The sequence below is a fragment of the Prosopis cineraria genome, unplaced genomic scaffold (genome assembly GCF_029017545.1).
Source record: "Prosopis cineraria cultivar Desert tree isolate PC_DT_omini unplaced genomic scaffold, ASM2901754v1 PC2, whole genome shotgun sequence".
In the NCBI taxonomy this organism is placed as follows: domain Eukaryota; kingdom Viridiplantae; phylum Streptophyta; class Magnoliopsida; order Fabales; family Fabaceae; genus Prosopis; species Prosopis cineraria.
In genome coordinates, this window is record NW_026555333.1 from 40,785,890 (window position 1) to 40,803,293 (window position 17,404).

The 17,404-nt window shown below is 33.9% G+C and overlaps 2 protein-coding genes across 6 annotated transcripts; one reads left to right on the forward strand and one right to left on the reverse strand.

The window, feature by feature from the left end:
- The first annotated feature begins 2,268 nt into the window (after window positions 1–2,268).
- On the forward strand, window positions 2,269–6,426 carry LOC129302190 (GDP-L-galactose phosphorylase 1-like). Of its 2 annotated transcripts, XM_054940892.1 has the most exons (6): window positions 2,686–2,815; window positions 3,010–3,144; window positions 3,592–4,019; window positions 4,370–4,555; window positions 4,660–4,920; window positions 5,916–6,426. In XM_054940892.1, exons 2-6 carry the CDS (start codon window positions 3,135–3,137, stop codon window positions 6,156–6,158), a joined length of 1,128 nt encoding a protein of 375 aa, XP_054796867.1. In that variant the 5' UTR covers window positions 2,686–2,815; window positions 3,010–3,134; the 3' UTR covers window positions 6,159–6,426. The 2 variants fall into 2 exon arrangements, with proteins under 2 accessions (XP_054796866.1, XP_054796867.1); XM_054940891.1 differs by lacking the exon at window positions 3,010–3,144 and having other exon boundaries at window positions 2,269–2,815.
- Window positions 6,427–6,516: 90 nt separating this feature from the next.
- On the reverse strand, window positions 6,517–10,984 carry LOC129302192 (uncharacterized). Of its 4 annotated transcripts, none has more exons than XM_054940896.1 (6): window positions 10,831–10,984; window positions 10,648–10,754; window positions 9,367–9,464; window positions 9,167–9,284; window positions 8,930–9,082; window positions 6,517–7,047 (listed from the first exon to the last, which is right to left on the reverse strand). In XM_054940896.1, exons 3-6 carry the CDS (start codon window positions 9,372–9,374, stop codon window positions 6,844–6,846), a joined length of 483 nt encoding a protein of 160 aa, XP_054796871.1. In that variant the 5' UTR covers window positions 9,375–9,464; window positions 10,648–10,754; window positions 10,831–10,984; the 3' UTR covers window positions 6,517–6,843. The 4 variants fall into 4 exon arrangements, with proteins under 4 accessions (XP_054796871.1, XP_054796869.1, XP_054796870.1 ...); XM_054940894.1 differs by having other exon boundaries at window positions 9,367–9,614; XM_054940895.1 differs by having other exon boundaries at window positions 10,611–10,754.
- Window positions 10,985–17,404: the final 6,420 nt, after the last annotated feature.

The window sequence follows — 17,404 nt, forward strand, 5'->3', positions numbered from 1 at the left end:
AAGTATAACTTAAGATTTTGTCTAAATTAAATTCAATAATAATCTCCTAATTAAAATTATTTATATCTAAATATTTCTCTAAAAGTATTCATTTGTTCTAAATTAACTTAATTAATCTTGGATTAAATTTTAGAATATTACAACACAAAAATGTGAACTTGGATGTACAATAGAGGGACTGCTATGCGCCAAAAAAATTTCCTAATACTATTAATATATATGTACATAAATCTATATATGTCAACCAAATTCAAGTTGATCTAATCTCATGTTATAAAAACATCAACTTGGATTTACAAAAGAGAGGTTGCTATATGCAAAAAAAAGAAAAAAAACCTAAAACTACCCATATATGTATGTCACCTAAATCCAAGTTCATGGGGTAACTCATTTACAATAACATCAACTTAAATTTAGATTTTTACACATCTTCTGTATATAACCTGCTTCATGGCAATGAGAATAATGATAAACTTTCTTCTGCAGATATTTAGCTCAGACATTAGTATCGAGATACTTTATGTTGCACATGATAGAACTTCAAGATCATGTGTAGCATGTGAATTCCCAGCTAAACATCTTGCGCTGCATTTCCATTCAAATCATGTTTATTATCAACATTCATATTCATATTAGTATAATATTGATCATTCAACTATTAAAAAAACTTACCCATTAATTGAATATCTTGTTACTTCTATATTTTTCTATATCTCCCCAATGATATACACATGAGCAAAATTATCATGCAACTTCATTAACTGATTTATCCCTTTATCATCTTTAAGGTTTAAAAATGCATTACAATCAAGTTTTACTGTGTATTTTAACTCTATATTTTAACTCTATTCTATTTAAATCACAATTCAAGCATGATGAAATCAATCTAACAAGTCCTTTAAGAGACATTCTTTCTTTGATTATTCTTCCATTACAACTCCTTCCATCATAATGCATTGTCCCATGCATATCTTTTACAATATATTCACCAAAATGAAAATAACAAAAAATTTTAACATCAACCTACAATAAGCAAAATAAAATGTCATAATATATCACTCAAAAATAAGTTACTTTTGACATCAGTGATTTTTGCATTCGTGAGATAGTGACAACGTTCCATCTTAAAATATGGACACTCGATAATAAATTCTTACAGTTTCAGTTGCAAACTATCAAATCTTCATGCCAAATCTTTAGAAATGTGAAATAAAAAAAAAAAAACCTTTCATGTTCAGTTGCGAAAAAGCATTCCATCTTTTTTCTTACGAGTGTTATTTTGTAAGAAATTTAAGCTTACTTGAGTCAATCTTTTTGTTTAGATGCAGAGATTTGCAAAAACAAAAAAAAAACCCTTATCTAAAACGCACTAACCAAACAAACTCACATAGGCAAAGAATAAGAGCATACTTGAGTCAATAATTAAGGCAACTCTACCTCTTCCAAGGGCAACTCTGTTTTAAGAATGGGTATTCTTCAACGTGTCTTTCCATTACTTACATGTAGCTCTCATTAATAGTGAGAAGGAGTTTACTGGGCATTTTAATCATTTCTACTATAACTCTGATTTGTGAAAAAAAAAATGAAACTTTATTGACCTTTTATAATTACTTGGGATCTAACCGGATTTAATTACTCCCTTTAAAACTTGATTGTCATTTTTCCAAATCTTTATTCCGATCACATCAAATTTGAACAAACATTCATGCAAACACATTTAGTGCTTGTCACAGTGTCACCTTTGAAATAATTTAAACTATTTATATTTAATCTGGATGGTCCATATTTAAATAATTTTTTAAAATAAAAAATTATAAAATTTAATAAATATATTAATTATCAATATGTATCATTTATATTTAATTAGGTCGATCAAAACTTAATATTACTTTTTGTTTACAATTTTTATAAATTAGCTATATAGGTTTACTTTGAATTATTTTGAATCTAATAGTATGATAAGTTAAAAATTTTGAATTTAAATAGTGCAAAGTAAATTTGTATGGTCAATTTATAAAAATTATAAAAAAAATTAAATTTAGACTAATTTAATTAAATATGAACCATACATATCAATAATTAATTGATTTATTTAAAATTTTATAAAATTTTATTTTTAAAAAAATAAAAAAAAATACTTAAATTTAGATCGTCTAGCTTAAATCTAGATGATTTAGATTATTTCAGGATGAAAAAACTCCCAAAATCCATCCCTCTGCCCCGAATGAAGACAAATTTGGTACGAAGTTATGCATCTGGAAAATTAGAATTCTGTCTCACAGTGCATCCACGAAGGCCGCGGGCAAAGAGGCCATGAACGATAAAGATATCAGAATTTGATTTCCCCAAGAAAGTCAAGATGGAAATGGATCCTATTAGAATATGTACGTTCCTTGACTCTGGAAGTTCCAAAATGCACCGTCCCGGCAAAATCCCAAAGCGTTTCAAAATAAATGTAGCCGCATTAGTTCGCGTCAAACAAACGGATTTGCCGCTGAATTTCGGGAAAGAAAACTGCTTACTTGTGACTTCAGCTTGCGCTTTTCGTTTAATCACACTTCCAAGTTCCAACCCCTTCTTCCCCTCACGGTGGCCGGGACGCACTTCTTCCGCTGCGGCACCCCTTCCGACATTCTCCTTGCTGGTCGGGATTTTCGTTAGATCTGGGTCTTGATCTGTTGTCGGGGAAGCCTTTTGGATTTTAAGATGACCATCAATAGGGTCGCCAATGTCGGTTCCAATTACCAGGAAGGTGATTCTGAAAAGCGATCCCTTGGTTGTGGCCGCCATTGCCTCGGAAAATGCTGCCTACCTGGTATTGCTTTGAGAATCTCGTGCTTCTGTTTCAATTAAAACTTGATCATCAAGTTTTTTTGGTTAATTTCAATTTCAATGACCGTTTTTAAACCGTTACTTGAATCAAAAACATATTTTGGATACTGCAGGGAGAAAAATGGAGCAAAAATGTATCAATCTAAGTATTTGACTGAGTTTCATTTATCGTTTTAGGCTTTTAGCTACTTAGTTCGTTGCTCGAGATACTGAAAAGCTCATATTATCAAAATTCAAATTGTGAAGGATGTTGACTTTGATAATCAACTTAACCTTGCCAAAAGATCCAAAGGGTGGAGACGATGGGAATTCGTGAGTAGGAAATACATGCATATGGTTTATTCTTTTATACATATTACTTGAATTGGGGAGGGATAGAAGTGTTATACCGTTTTAACTCCTTAGCTTTCTGCTTGAAATATTGCTTGAATTCTTCAAAAGCTTATACCACCAAAATAAAAAAATTTGACGGATAGTGAATTTGATTGTTAACTTCTACTTGTCGAAAGATCCGAAGAGTGGAGACTATGGGAATTGGCGAGTAGAAAACACATGCATATGGTTATTGCTTTATCTTATCACTTGATATGGAGAGGGACAGAAGTAGTTTGTGTTTTACAAAGCTTTTTCTTAAGACTAGTTTTTAACCATTAAATTTCTTAAAATAGCATGTATCTAGAGGGTAAGTGAAAAATGCTTGAGACTATATGGTAAGGGTGTTTTGTCTGAGAAACTCATATTTTGATTTTGTGGTTTCAGTCTCAAGGCTTCCTCTTTATCTGTACAAGAAAGATGGCAATGTTCCCATAGAAACCGGGGTGGTGGAATCCTCTGAGGAAGCTTCTGAAATATCATTCCTCCACAATCTCTTGTTTGTAGAGTGGGAAAATAGAAAGAATCGGGGGCTTTTCAGGCATGATGTGACCATCAATGAGACAAAGTCCATTCCTGGGCAACATGGATTTATCGTACAACTGAATGAAGAGCGCCTCCTGAAGAAACGACCTACTGAGTTTCGATTGGATCAAGTTCTTCAGCCCTTTGATGATAATAAGTTCAATTTCACAAAAGTTGGACAAGAAGAAGCACTCTTTCTGTTTGAGCAGAGCAGTGACCGCAAGAGTCATTTTGTTCCAGATGCTCTAGTTGAGAAGATATCTACGTCTCCCAATGTTGTTGCAATTAATGTTCGTATGGTCCATTTCTTTATCTTTTTGAGAAGTTTGGCTTTATGAGAATATTTACAGAACTTTGGACTGCTGGAGTAAATACATTTTGCATGATAACTACTGCTTTTAGGAGATTTGTTTATGGTTTTATTAATGAACTCCGGGATATGTTTGGTTTGAAGAGAATGGAAGATGGAAGGGAAGGAGTTGTTTGATTTAGATTTATATCAACAGAATGTCTATGTGACACCTTCAAATTTCATTTATTTTTCTCTGTTCTCAATCCCAACATATTTACAAGTGAAACTATATGCACGTTACAGAAGATTAAACGGCTGGCTAACTAATGACTGAACTTTGATTATTAGGTGAGCCCGCTTGAGTATGGACATGTCCTTCTCATCCCCCGTATCCTGGATTGCTTGCCTCAGAGGATTGACCATGACAGCTTCCTGCTTGCTATGCATATGGCTAAAGAAGCTGCTGATCCTTATTTTAGAGTGGGTTACAATAGTCTGGGTGCTTTTGCCACTATCAATCATCTACATTTCCAAGTATACTCTCGCATCCCTCTTGGAACTTGAATATCTTATAGTCAGTTCAAAGGATATTCTCATATTCATACTCAGAGTCTTGGCTAATTCATATTATGATACAGGCATATTATTTAGTAGCACCCTTGCCGGTTGAGAAAGTCCCTGCACTAAGGATACCGGTAGACAAGGGACTTCATTCTCGAGGCATTTGCATATCCCAACTCTTGAACTATCCAGTTCGAGGACTAGTTTTTGAGGGTGGAAATTCTATACAAGATCTGTCTGATGCTGTTGCTTGTAGGCTTGTTTTCCTTCAGAGTAATAACATCCCTTTCAATGTTCTCATCTCTGACTGTGGGAAGAGGATATTTCTATTCTTTCAGGTATGCTTCTTTTGACAATACTCCTTCTCTGGTCCCGTCTTCTTCTCCTTTGTGGTATTCCTCTCCAAATATTTAGTATGCAGAATTAAAGGAAATGGAAAGAAAATTAGAATGCAAAAAGTAATTTAAATTTAAATAAGAAATGTCCTTCATATTCCATAGTAAAAGGATATATAAAGGACAGTTGCTATTAATTAATGATAATGCAAGTATAATGAAGAGTGCATATCTCAGTTTTATATGATTGAAATGGAATACCATTCTTGTTGTGCAACCAAACACCACATCAATCTTCTTAACTCATGTCAAACCAGATTTATGTTTGTTTGGTCAAATTATAACATATAACCAATTTGGTTTGATTGGATGTCAATGGAAGAACCGACATGTACCTGACCGAAAACATGAAGGTTGTTCATTTATGTATTCCATACCTAACATTGTTTACACCAAATATGGAGATTTATCTTTTTAGAATAAACCCAATAATTTGGCCCATGAATTGTTAGGTTTATAACAAGCTTTAATTCCAAAAATTGGGAGTAAAAATTCATTCCCAAATAGCATACTCATAGTATATCAGTTCTTCCAGCATTTGAGATACTTTGCCAGAAGACTAACAAGAAACAATTTTCTCCCTTTCAAAAACTAAATAGGCACAACCAATAGGCGTTGGTTCTATTGAAAGGGGGGGTATAACCCCTTAAGCATAAGATAGTGGGTTCGAGTTTGTGTAAATATAAAAAATACTTTTGGGAGAATTACTTTTAATTAAACTCAACAATGCTTGAATTTGAGTTTTTGTAAATATAGAAAATACTTTTGGGAGAATTACTCCTAATTAAACTCAACAATGCTTGAATTTGATGCAGTCGGATGGCCATATAAAAAACACAGATATGCCCAGTAATTGTAAAACCAAGCTTTGAGTTTCCTCCTCTTTTTACCTTCTATTAGCAGAAGATTCATCCTTGTTTTTGCCCTTGTATGACTAGTGTTTTGCGGAGAGGCGAGCACTGGGGCAAGTGAGCCAGGAGATCATAAATGCTCAGGTGAATCCTGCTGTGTGGGAGATCAGTGGACACTTTGTGCTTAAGAGAAGGGAGGATTTTGATGCTGCTTCTGAAGCATATGTATGCAGGCTTCTTTCTGATGTTTCTCTGTCAGAAGACAGGTTTCAGGAGGTCAAGTCTTGTATCATGAACCTAAAAGTGGAAGAAGCATCAGATTTATCCTAAGCTAATTTGTGGGAGGATTACGTGGTTAATGGTGAACTTGTTCAGAACCATGAAACAGCTGCTGGTATGCGTGGAGTTGGTTAGTTGAACAACGAAAAATGACGTCTGGACTGAGTTTCCCAGGAAGAAACTCGTTTTTTATGATGAATATAGGTTTGTGTAGGATTATAATTTATTGAGCTAGCTACTAAGAAAGATCTGAGACTTTACGTAGACTCTATCCAATAAAAAATAGTATTAAATAAAAACAATTATTAATATTTATTAATAATGCGCCTGTGTGTGTGTGTGTGTTCACAATTAGTATCGTGTATGACCAAATGCAAGAAATTTGTGGAGCAGTCACAAGTCATAACCGTAACGAACATCAAAGAGTTTTCACTAATTCAGGAGGAAAGCGAACTGTAATTATGCACAAAAATAAAACAGTTGAATGAGTGACACGAGCTTTCATGAAGAACAGGGAGAAATAGCGTCCCAGTATGGTCAAAGGATTCTCAAATCCTGGAGTCCCCAATGATTTCCAAGTCACCAAACATCGGCACAATTGAAAGTGCCCCATCATGTGATTTCAATGGACCATTCAGTTTCATCAACCTAGTAATATTTTGACTAGAACGCTATATTAGTCAGCGTGCTTTAAGCTCCTATAATGCTCTTAATCATGCAATGCTGAATAAAAGTCTCAACTCGTGTCCATTTGTTCCTCATCCTGATTTTGGCCTTGACTAGTAGTCTCACTATCCTTCTCATTTTTCGAAGCGGCGGTTTCTTCAGTAGCCTGAGCGATAACTGCAGTTTCCGGCTTGCCCGGCAATGTTTTCTTCACCAGCTCTACTATTTCTTCAATCTCTTCATCTGGGAAACGATCCTCGCACTTCTCTATAATCTATGTGATCAAAATAAACAGATCTGATTACAACTAAGCAAAGGCTACGGATACTATCCCATTTTGGAGTTTATAAAGAATTCAGAACTGCTTAAATAGTCTTTAGAAGGTGATGATTTATCTTGACTGATGTGAGGATCCAGGAGCAAGAACAAGATTCTACGTAAAGAATTATTAAATTATTGTCAATCATAGCATGCCACACTAATTTTTAAGATAATAAATAATTCAGGCACAAGTATTTTTGTTATAAGCAGTAGATAATACGTCAGTCCTACCAACTCATTAATTGTTCAGCATGGCCCAAACTTACAAATCCCGTTTGGTTGTTCTCTCTCTCATACAAAAATTATGATACGCAATATCTATTAAATTCATGTAATCTCATTTCTAATACTACCTCCGGGCCTATTTACAAGAAAAGCACATGATAGTTATAATTAAACTATAATAATGTGTTTCTTATAAATAGACCTAGAGGTTAAATAATTTTTTTTTATTACTCTTATCTAGGAACACAAAGGACGTCTCTTATTCCCAACTAAAGATTTCATTCTATTCTCATTTCCATCGGTACTATATTTTCTGGCACTAATTCTTGACGTCTTTAGCTATGTTCGGTTTTCTATTTATCAGACCCAAACTCACATTAGAACCAAATCAATCATAAGCTTTGTTTGGTTGGTTTCCCTAACGCCACGTCCAAGGAAATACAAATCTACTAAACTCAAATTTCAGCAAAAGCGACCATGATCCTGCTTCTTTGTTCTGCAGTTGAGTCAGGCCCCTATTTTACGAATTCTAATCCAAACACACACTTTGAGGTTTGAACTTTGAACCCTCTTCATCCTTGATAAAACCTGGGGTCTATGCAAAAAACCCTGAGATTGGGAACAGAAGCTAGAGAACAACGTGGAAACCAGCAAAGTGTTCCTTCTTACATATAATTAGAAACCTCGTGCGACAATAAATTATAATTCACAACATATGGTTTAAAAAAACAGTATCGTGGACTTGCAAACCGAAGGACCAGAAATGGGCAACAGGATTGACTATAGAACAAAATACAACCACATCAACTAATTTTCTGCCAACTAATTGATTTAAAGAGCAATTAGTTTCTATTTCTACCGATAACTTCAAGTTCAACCAACAAAAATTGGCACCTTTATACTGCCACAGGTAAATGAGTAATAACAGCGATAAGTCAAATTCCAATAAAGTTAGCCAACTTACCAAGGTGGTGGAACAAAAGAAACTGAGGCATTCAACGGTTTTATTGTACCTTAGGTCATCTTTAGTCATTCTCAGATTATGCTTACTAGTGTTTGCTTTCAGTGTCAAGAATTTAATTCTCCTCTTTAAAAACAAAATAAAAACCAACGTCTAAGCTTCCAACTGAAACAACATCTCAGGACTTCCCAAAAGAAGATTCATCAATTGATGAAAAAAGCTAAGTGGCAACAAAAACTCAAACAGTACTGATTATAACTTCAAGATATTGGATGTTGATCCGAAGACAAGTAATTACCCTGTTAAAATTGCAGGCATGATGGTCCAAACTTGTTGACCCTCCTCCAAGTATTTCTTACTGATTTCCAGTTTGATATGATTCAGAGACAAGTAGCTTTTTTTCTTTTATATTTTGCAGTTATAAAAATGCAAGCTACGCTAATCACCCTAATAAATGTGTTGCGTATATCTTTAAACCCTATACTTCAAAGCAAAAGCCAGTAAACAACTTAACCCTCTGCATCCACTAAGTAGGCTATTTTAAAGCCTTAGGTTCAAACCAATACCATAAAGACAGTCTGAACAGTTAAAAAAGTTGCAGAGCCGAGATAATTTGGAAAATTGATGTCAAAGCAAACCTAGTACTTACAGGAAAAACCTCAACAGCAGCAGTTGGCCTAATGTTTAATATATTTAGAATCTCAGCCTTTGCAAGGTCATGCCTTTTGCATTTTTCCAAGAACTCATTGACATTCTCTCTAGTTTGATCACAAGCAGCAGTATTGACCAGATAATCGTAGACCTGTTAGATAGGCAGAACAGTCATCAAACTTAAGCGTCTGCAAGTTTTATTAAGAGAAAATATTAATAGAGATTTCTCTTCAACCTTGTACTCAGACTGTGATACTTTAGCAAGAACCCTTGTTGGATCTTTTGATGCTCCTTTAGCTCGTAAAAAGTCAAGGACCTCAAAATTTGTGAGAGCACCGGCATTGGCCTCTAGACTGCAACAAATAATTAAACTGTTTTATCTCAAGCTGAGGGGAAAAAAAAAACTGATAAGGTAGATGAATAGGAAGAACATACATTTTCATCCGCAAGGAATTGGAGATAGAGAGCAACGTAGAAGCAAGTGCAGGAAGAAAGCCTCTCCTCCAGCAACAATAAAGGCTTTACACAATTTCCTGTACTTGGAAGTCAAGAAGATTGGAGAAATTGGACTGCAAATTCTATGAAGAAATGTGATGATGCAGAAGACGATGGCAACAGGAAAGTGAAGCTACACCAACTGATCTCATTCACACACTGAAATTATATATCTGCAATCTTTTAGGCTGCATGGTTAAGATTTAAACCAGAAATTAGCGGGTTCGAAAGAACCAAAGATAATGCTGCATTGAGTTGGAAAAGGCTTTTCTAGTCTATTTGCCTCTTCATGAGACCTGATCATGGGTAGGGCTCGTTTAAAAACAGGCTTCGCCAATGAAAACAAAAGGCTTGGGCCACCAAATGAAGCAACAATATATTAATTAGTATATTTTATTTTTGAATTCGTGATTCAAGAAGCATCAAATATCAAACATGATAATATTCATACCCAATAATATCACGTAATGATTGATAAAATTAGGTATTAATGAGTTACTATCCTTAAACTCAGCATATTTGAACTCTAAACATTTTCAAAAGCACAAATATATACTGCATAAACATAAACATTATTCTCTTGTAAAAGGGTATACGACTCAAACAACATGATCCTACCATTAACCAGGACTCTTTTAACCAGCATATCTGTATGAAACCAGCCAAGGATACTTTGGAGATAAGGGGCACAAACACACCCATGCAAGCAAGCATGCTTGCGAATGCACACATGCATAGACGGACCCATACTACACTCCACTGAAATGTTTGAAATATGCATAGTTGATATAATGTCATTTAATTTTTTTTTTTTTGTTCCAGATACTTTGACACAAGTCGAGCCAAGTCATTTACAAGATCATAAAACACAACAAATCCAACATTGAAAAAGAAAAAAAAAACAATATCCAAATCATACAAGTCGCTAGTAATCAAAATGAAGAGGGGAGAAGTATAATAGCCAATTACACACCATTCAAGTAAAAACTAGTACAAAAAAATGAACTCAATAAGTAAATATTCCCAAATCCAAAGGTGTCAATATACAACGATTACACGACCAGATTCAAAGCCAAATTAAAATGAAAAGTTTAAAACAAAGCAAGAACAGTGGAAACAGATGACGGGGGGGGGGGAAATTCAAATCTAGATTCAAAACACCAGATTGAACAAATAAATCTCACCGGATTTTGGGAGTAGAAAAAGCCCTAGGATTCTAACCTTCTTCACTGCTTGCCCGAGATCAACTACGCAAGGCTGACAACGGTGGACAGCGTCCAACGGAGAATGGGCTACACGACTGAGGCAAGAACGGAACACGAGCACGACTGGAAGTGGGGAGAAGAAGAGTAAACTGTGGGAGAAGGAAGTGACCAGAGAGGATGCCAGAGAAGAGGAACTTACCTCGCTTGACAGAATACGGAGGTGAGGCCGGAGAAGACGCCGAAACTGTGACTGAGGAGGCGCAGGAAGGACAAAGCGACGGCGACAATGGAGGAGACACTGAGTGACACGACGGATTTGGGAGAGAAACGACAGAATGAGAGAAAAGGGGCTCTTTGCCAACTTATTTTTGTAACAGTTTTTCTGTTATACAAAATAAATAAATAAAAATATTTGTTCGGTAGTGTATTTTCAAAAAATTTAAAAATAAAATATTATTTTAAAAAATAAAAAATAAAAATAATTTTTAAGTGTTTTAAAAAATAAAAAAATATTTATTTTTATTATTTTTTATTTTTAAAACATGTTTTATAAAATATCAATTCTTATAATAATAAAATAAAAATAATTTCAAACAATCTCAAGATTTTCGAAAGGAAATATGGGTATGCTTGAAATCTGTTTTGAGAACAGTTTTTTATTCTTCAAAATAAGAGAACAAAAAAATATATACAATAATGTATTTTTAAAAAGTGTTTTAGAGAACAAAACAATAAAATATTGTTTTGGAGAATAGAGAAATAAAAATAATTTTTAGATGTTCTGTGATTATTGTTTTGGGGAACAAAAAATAATAAAAAAAACTTATTTTTATTATTTTTTTATTTTTAAAACATGTTCTACAAAATATCAATTATCAAAATAATAAATAAAAATAGTTTCAAACAGACTCATGTATTTAGTTTTCTTAATATTTGTCAATTTTTTTTTTGCCAAACTTAATCTTTATTAGTTGATCCATGGTATTGAAAATTAGACCAAACCACCCAGTCGAATTGGCGATCCGGCTGTCTTTCCAATCTGATTTTGTTGATTGAATTGGAGATGTCTAACCTGGGTTAACTCGGATCAACCCACGCAACCCACGGGTTGGGCGGGTTGATATATTTTTAAATTTTTGACCCAAAAAAATTAAAAAAAAGGTCGGAGCTCACTAGCCCAGTTGATGCTTGAATCGATCCTAAATCTTGATACATCTCTAGTAAGAAGAACGCTGAAACACATGCCCTAAAGCTGAAATTAAGTCTCGCACTCTTGCTCTCGATCTCTCAGCTCAGATCTCTCTAGTCTCCACTCTTCATAAACTCATCTCTCCGGTCTCTTATCTTTGCCTCTCACAGACTCGCATCTTTAGTCTGTTATCTATGGTCTCCATCTCTGCCTCTCATATACTCACACTCTTTGATTCAATGGTTTGTGCTCTCCATCTCTATCTCTGCCTCTCACAGATTCACACTCTCTAGTCTTTACTACTCTCCATCTTTGCCTCTCACAGATTCACACTCTTTGGTCTATGCTGCTCTCCGTCTCTACCTCTCACAGACTCACGTCTCTAGTTTGTGCTCTCAATCTCTCATTCTCTATCTTCCACCCTTCATTTTCAACTTCCATCTTCAACCTTCGTCATTGAGCTTCAGGAATAATCTTCTTCTTCTCAAGTATATCTTCTCAACTATTTCTCGCGCCTATTTCTACTCTCTCTCCCTTAGTCCCTCCCAACTTCAAGTGTATCTTCTTCTTCTCTCTCTCCCTCCCGCCCTACTCGATTTTGGTGTTGGCATGTTAGTGTTGCTCTATATCTGATAATTCTAGTAGTTAGACTTAGAAAGCATTGATTTTGTCTGGTCATTGATTTGATTACTTGTTATGTATCACCATCCTAGTATGTTTGAATTTTGATTCCAAAGACATGTTTATTCGATTTACTTGCTTTGCTTACGATAATCTTAATATTTCAGTTCCTTGATGCGTATAAATGGGAAGGCATGCATATACACTACTGTACTAATTTATCTTATATTAATTGTTGTTGTTAGAATTAAGTTTGATTATTTGAACATATTCCCCCTGCAATTTTACATCAAACCCAAATGTTTATTTGTATTGAAATTATTGTAGCTTACAGATTAAAGGTATATCATGGATATTTGAAGTAATCCTAATAGTGATGGAACTGAGAATCCCACCCCCAATTCCAATAATCCCCCTGCTAGTCATAATGACTCAACATTTGGGGCCCTATTAATTTGTGGGAAAAAAGATCCTGTATGGGCACATATTGCCTTGAGAAAAAAGGACAACAAAAATGTGTATGCATGTCTTTATTGTGCATTAAGTTATAAAGGAGTTGAAATAAATAGATTGAAGCACCATCTTGCTAGTATCTCTAGAAATGTAGTTTCTTGCAGCAAAGTTCCTTATGATGTTTGTCATCAAATGCAAGAATCTTTGAAAAGTGGGAAGAAAAGAAAACTTGCTGATGTCAAGCAGATATGGGGGAACATATATCAAATGCTATAGAACCAACTACTCCTACTCCATCTAAGTCAATTCCTGAGAGTAGTTCCAATAAAAAGAAACCTCCTATTATTCTAGTTAAAAATTATTTTGCCTCTAGGACAACTCTCATTTCCCAACTAGGCATCAAGAGTACATTTGTGACTAAAGAAGCACAACGCAATGCTAAGATGGCCATTGCTAAATGACCTATCATCAATTGCATTCCATTTAATGCATTAGATTGCCCTTTCTTTCAAAAAGCTATAGATACTATTGTTTCAATTGAGCCGGGGGTTTAAGGGTCCTAATGCTTATGAATTTAGAGTCAACTTTTTGAATGATTTGAAAAAAGAATGTCAACTTCTTATTAAGAGTCACTGATCTAAATGGAAAACCTATGGATGTACACTCATGGCTGATGGTTGGACAAATGTGAGGTAACAGACTTTGATAAATTTTCTTGTTTATTCTACACATGGCATTGTATTTGTGAAATCTGTTGATGCTTTTGATTTCGTGAAAGATGCCGAGACTTTATTCTCATTATTTTCTAAAGTGAATGAGTGGGTTGGTTCCAAAAATATTCTGCATGTGGTGACTAATTATGCTGCTAATTATGTAACATGTGGCAAGTTGATTGAAGAGAAATATAAAAGTATTTATTAGTCATCTTATGTTGCTCATTGCTTGAATCTCACTTTGAAAGAATTGCAAGCATGTCTCATGTGTCATAACTTGCAACAAAGGCATCAAAGATCACTGTGTTTGTTTACAATCATATGATCTTTTTGTCATGGCTCAGGAAAAGAAAGGGTTGGAAAGAAATTATGCGTCCCGGTATGATAAGGTTTGCTACAACATTTATCACAATGCATAGCATATTTATGCACAAGTATCACTTGCAAGCTTTAATCACTAATAAGCATTTTGTGGATCACAAATTATCAAGGATAGAAGCTGGAATAATTGTTAGTGCTATCATATTAGATAATTGATTTTGGAATGAATGTCTTAAAGTTGTGAAGATTGTGTCTCCTCTGATAAAGTTATTGAGAATTGTTGATTTAGATGAGAAGTCTTCTTTGCCTCATGTTTATGAAGGCATGCAAAAAGAAAACATTAAGGCAGTCTTCAATAATAAAAAAGACCAATACAAGCCTTACACAAATATTATTCAAGCCCGATAGGATAAACACTTGAAGACTAACCTTTATGTAGCAGTGTATTTGTTGAACCCTGCCTTCTTGTATGATGATTACTTTGTTTACAAAAGAAGGTTAATGGATGCTATGCTTTCAGTGTTTAAGTCAACTGAAAATGAAGATGTTGATTATATTGTGATGATGAAGCAGTTGAACTTGTATCATGACCATAAAGAATTTTTTGATAAAGCTTTATGTCATAGAATAGCACAGAAACTAGACCCTTGTAAGTGTTCTCCATTTAACGTGGTCATAGTAATTTTAATTATCATATAGCATATAACTAATTGTCCTTTATTTGCAGATGAATGGTGGTTGTTTTATGGAAGTTCTGTTCCAGAGTTGCAAAATCTTGCAATGCATGTTCTTAGCCAAACTTCTTCTATTTCTAGTTGTGAGAGCAATTGAAGCTTGTTTGAACGCATCCATATTAAAAGAAGAAATAAATTAGAACATCAAAGACTAGATGATTTAGTCTTTACAAACTACAATCGACAATTAAAGCATAGGTAAAAATGAAAGTTATGAACGTTTTTAATATATAAGAATTTTATTACTATTTCATGATAGATATATACTTATATTTGATTGCTTTGATCTCATTAAAGGAGCCAATTGAAAAGAAAATATAAGTTTTGATCTAATTGATTATGAATCTATTGACAAAATAGATTTTTGGATTGCTGAAAAGGAACAAGAGCCCGTTTCAGAGTTTGATGCTGATGATGTCACTAATTTGAAAAGTGCTATGCATAATAAAAATGTTTAGCTTAATAAACTTTTGAGAGAAATAATGAAGGTTCACACTTACTAACATGTTTATATTGCATAATACATAATTATTTTTTACATAATGATTAATGTTAATTCTTGTCATAAATAGGTGAAGAAGATATGAATATTCTAGAGCATCCACACTTGAATGATGATGTCGGAAGTGATTTTGGTTTCTCTCAATCATCTCCTAATGTTTCAATTCCTACTCTTGGAAATTGGAATGAAATTAATCAAGATTTTGGGGTTGATTATTATTAGCTTTAGACTTTTTGATTATTAAAGGATTGTAAGGATGAATATTTTAACTCTTGTGTTTTTAATGATGTTTTGATGATTGTGTTGGACTTGTATGTGGTATTGTATAAAATATTAAGTCTTAGAGAATTTGTTTTTATTTAAATTATATTATTTTATTATGTCCGGTTTGATTTGAGTTCACCCTCGATTTAACTCCAATTGAACCCTTGACCCTTAACCCCTGACCTTAGCCAATTCAATGACCGATCTAATTTTTAATACTTTAGGTTGATCACATTAATTTAAACAAACACTTATGGGAGCACATTCAGTGCTCCTTGGGGAATCACCTTTGAAATAATTTAAAATGGTCTAAATTTAAATACTTTTTCAAAATAAAATTTTTTTAAAATTTAATAAATCTATTAATTATCAATATGTATAGTTTATATTTAATTAGATTGATCCAAATGTAATATTATTTTTTATAATTTTTATACATTGATGATAAAAATTTACTTCATGCTGTTTTGAATTTGATAGTATAGCATGTTAAAAATTTTGAATCTAAATAGTATAGAATAAATTTGTATGAAAATAATATTAAATTTGGATCAATTTGATTAAATATGAATGATACATATTTATAATTATTAGATTTATTTAAAATTTTATAAATCTTTATTTTAAGAAAAATAAAAAATACTTAAATTTAGATTGTTTACATTAAATTCAGATGATCTAGATTATTTCAGGGATGATGAACACTATCCTAACATCTATCCCTCTACCCCAAATTAAGACAAACTAGATTAGCTCCCATGCGTTACATGAATTTTACACAAGACAACTAAGTGAACAATTTTATATATCAATAATAATTAGAATATTTTAACAAAAAAAATATTAATGTCCTTTTTGATAAATAAACTCCTGAACATTGAGATTGATTAAAAGAAATGTTGATATCAAATTGGAATAATGTAGTTTTTTGGTAGTTGCAATGTCTTAGTCATAATTATATTTTCTTTATGATACCAGATTTGTCACCACCTTCTATTTTCTCATCATATAGCAATGATCAACTTCCTCACAAGCTCATTTTGGACCTTTCTTCTTGTCACTTTGAGACCTGTGCTATGTTTGGATACACATAGATTTTTTTTCAAAATCAAATTTTGGATTTGGATTTAGATTTGAGCTAAATCCATTGTTTGGATAATTAAAAATGTATAGATTTAGATTTGACCCAAATCTAAGTTCTCCTTTAATCTCTTTGTAATTTGAAATCCTTTCTAAACCCTTATTATTTAAATCCTAACTTAAGCTCTTTTATAATTTGACCTAAATGCATGAAGGCTTAATTGACTTGTCAACGGTAATTGCATCAAACCACTAAAGTTAAAGGAAATAAGTTGCCATCGTTGACCAGGATGGGACGGCTGACTTCCATCAGGAACGAACCAAAGGCAACAATGGACTGGACTGACAAAGACTGACAAGGACAGGATGGTTGACTTCCATCGAGATTGAACTCTACAACAGGCACTAGATAGCTGACATCCACCGGGATCGAACTGACAACTACCATGAGCATTGGAAGACCTTCTTCCACTAGGACCGAATCGACAGCAATGACAAGGACTGAACAGTTGACTTCCTTTGAGATTAGACTAACGGCTACGACGGGGATTGGATCGACAGCGATTATGGGGACTGGACAGTTGACTTTTATTAGGACTAGACTGACGGCGATGATGTCGACTGGACGTCTGACTTCCATCGATACCAGACCGATGCCAATAATAGGAACTGAATGACTAACTTCCATCAGGCGAGGACCAAATGGTCGCCTTCCGTCACCATCCCTTCAGTTTAGTTGCCATCACTGTCAATCGAGTCCGGTGTCGATGGAAGTCAGTAGTAAGGTCCCTGTCATCACCGTTGGTTTAGTCCCGGTAGAAGAAGGTCGTCTGATGCCTATAGTAGTCGTCAATTCGGTCCTAATAGAAGTCAACCATTCGCTACCCGTTATCACC

Coding starts and splice junctions, on each gene's coding strand:
- LOC129302190 (XM_054940891.1), top strand. CDS start 2,707: ATGACCATCAATAGGGTCGCCAATGTCGGTTCCAATTACCAGGAAGGT. Junction 4,556..4,659: donor TCAATCATCTACATTTCCAA/GTATACTCTCGC, acceptor ATTATGATACAG/GCATATTATTTAGTAGCACC. Junction 4,921..5,915: donor GGATATTTCTATTCTTTCAG/GTATGCTTCTTT, acceptor TTGTATGACTAG/TGTTTTGCGGAGAGGCGAGC.
- LOC129302192 (XM_054940896.1), bottom strand. Junction 9,083..9,166: donor TATCACAGTCTGAGTACAAG/GTTGAAGAGAAA, acceptor CCTATCTAACAG/GTCTACGATTATCTGGTCAA. Junction 7,048..8,929: donor CTGCTGTTGAGGTTTTTCCT/GTAAGTACTAGG, acceptor TTGATCACATAG/ATTATAGAGAAGTGCGAGGA.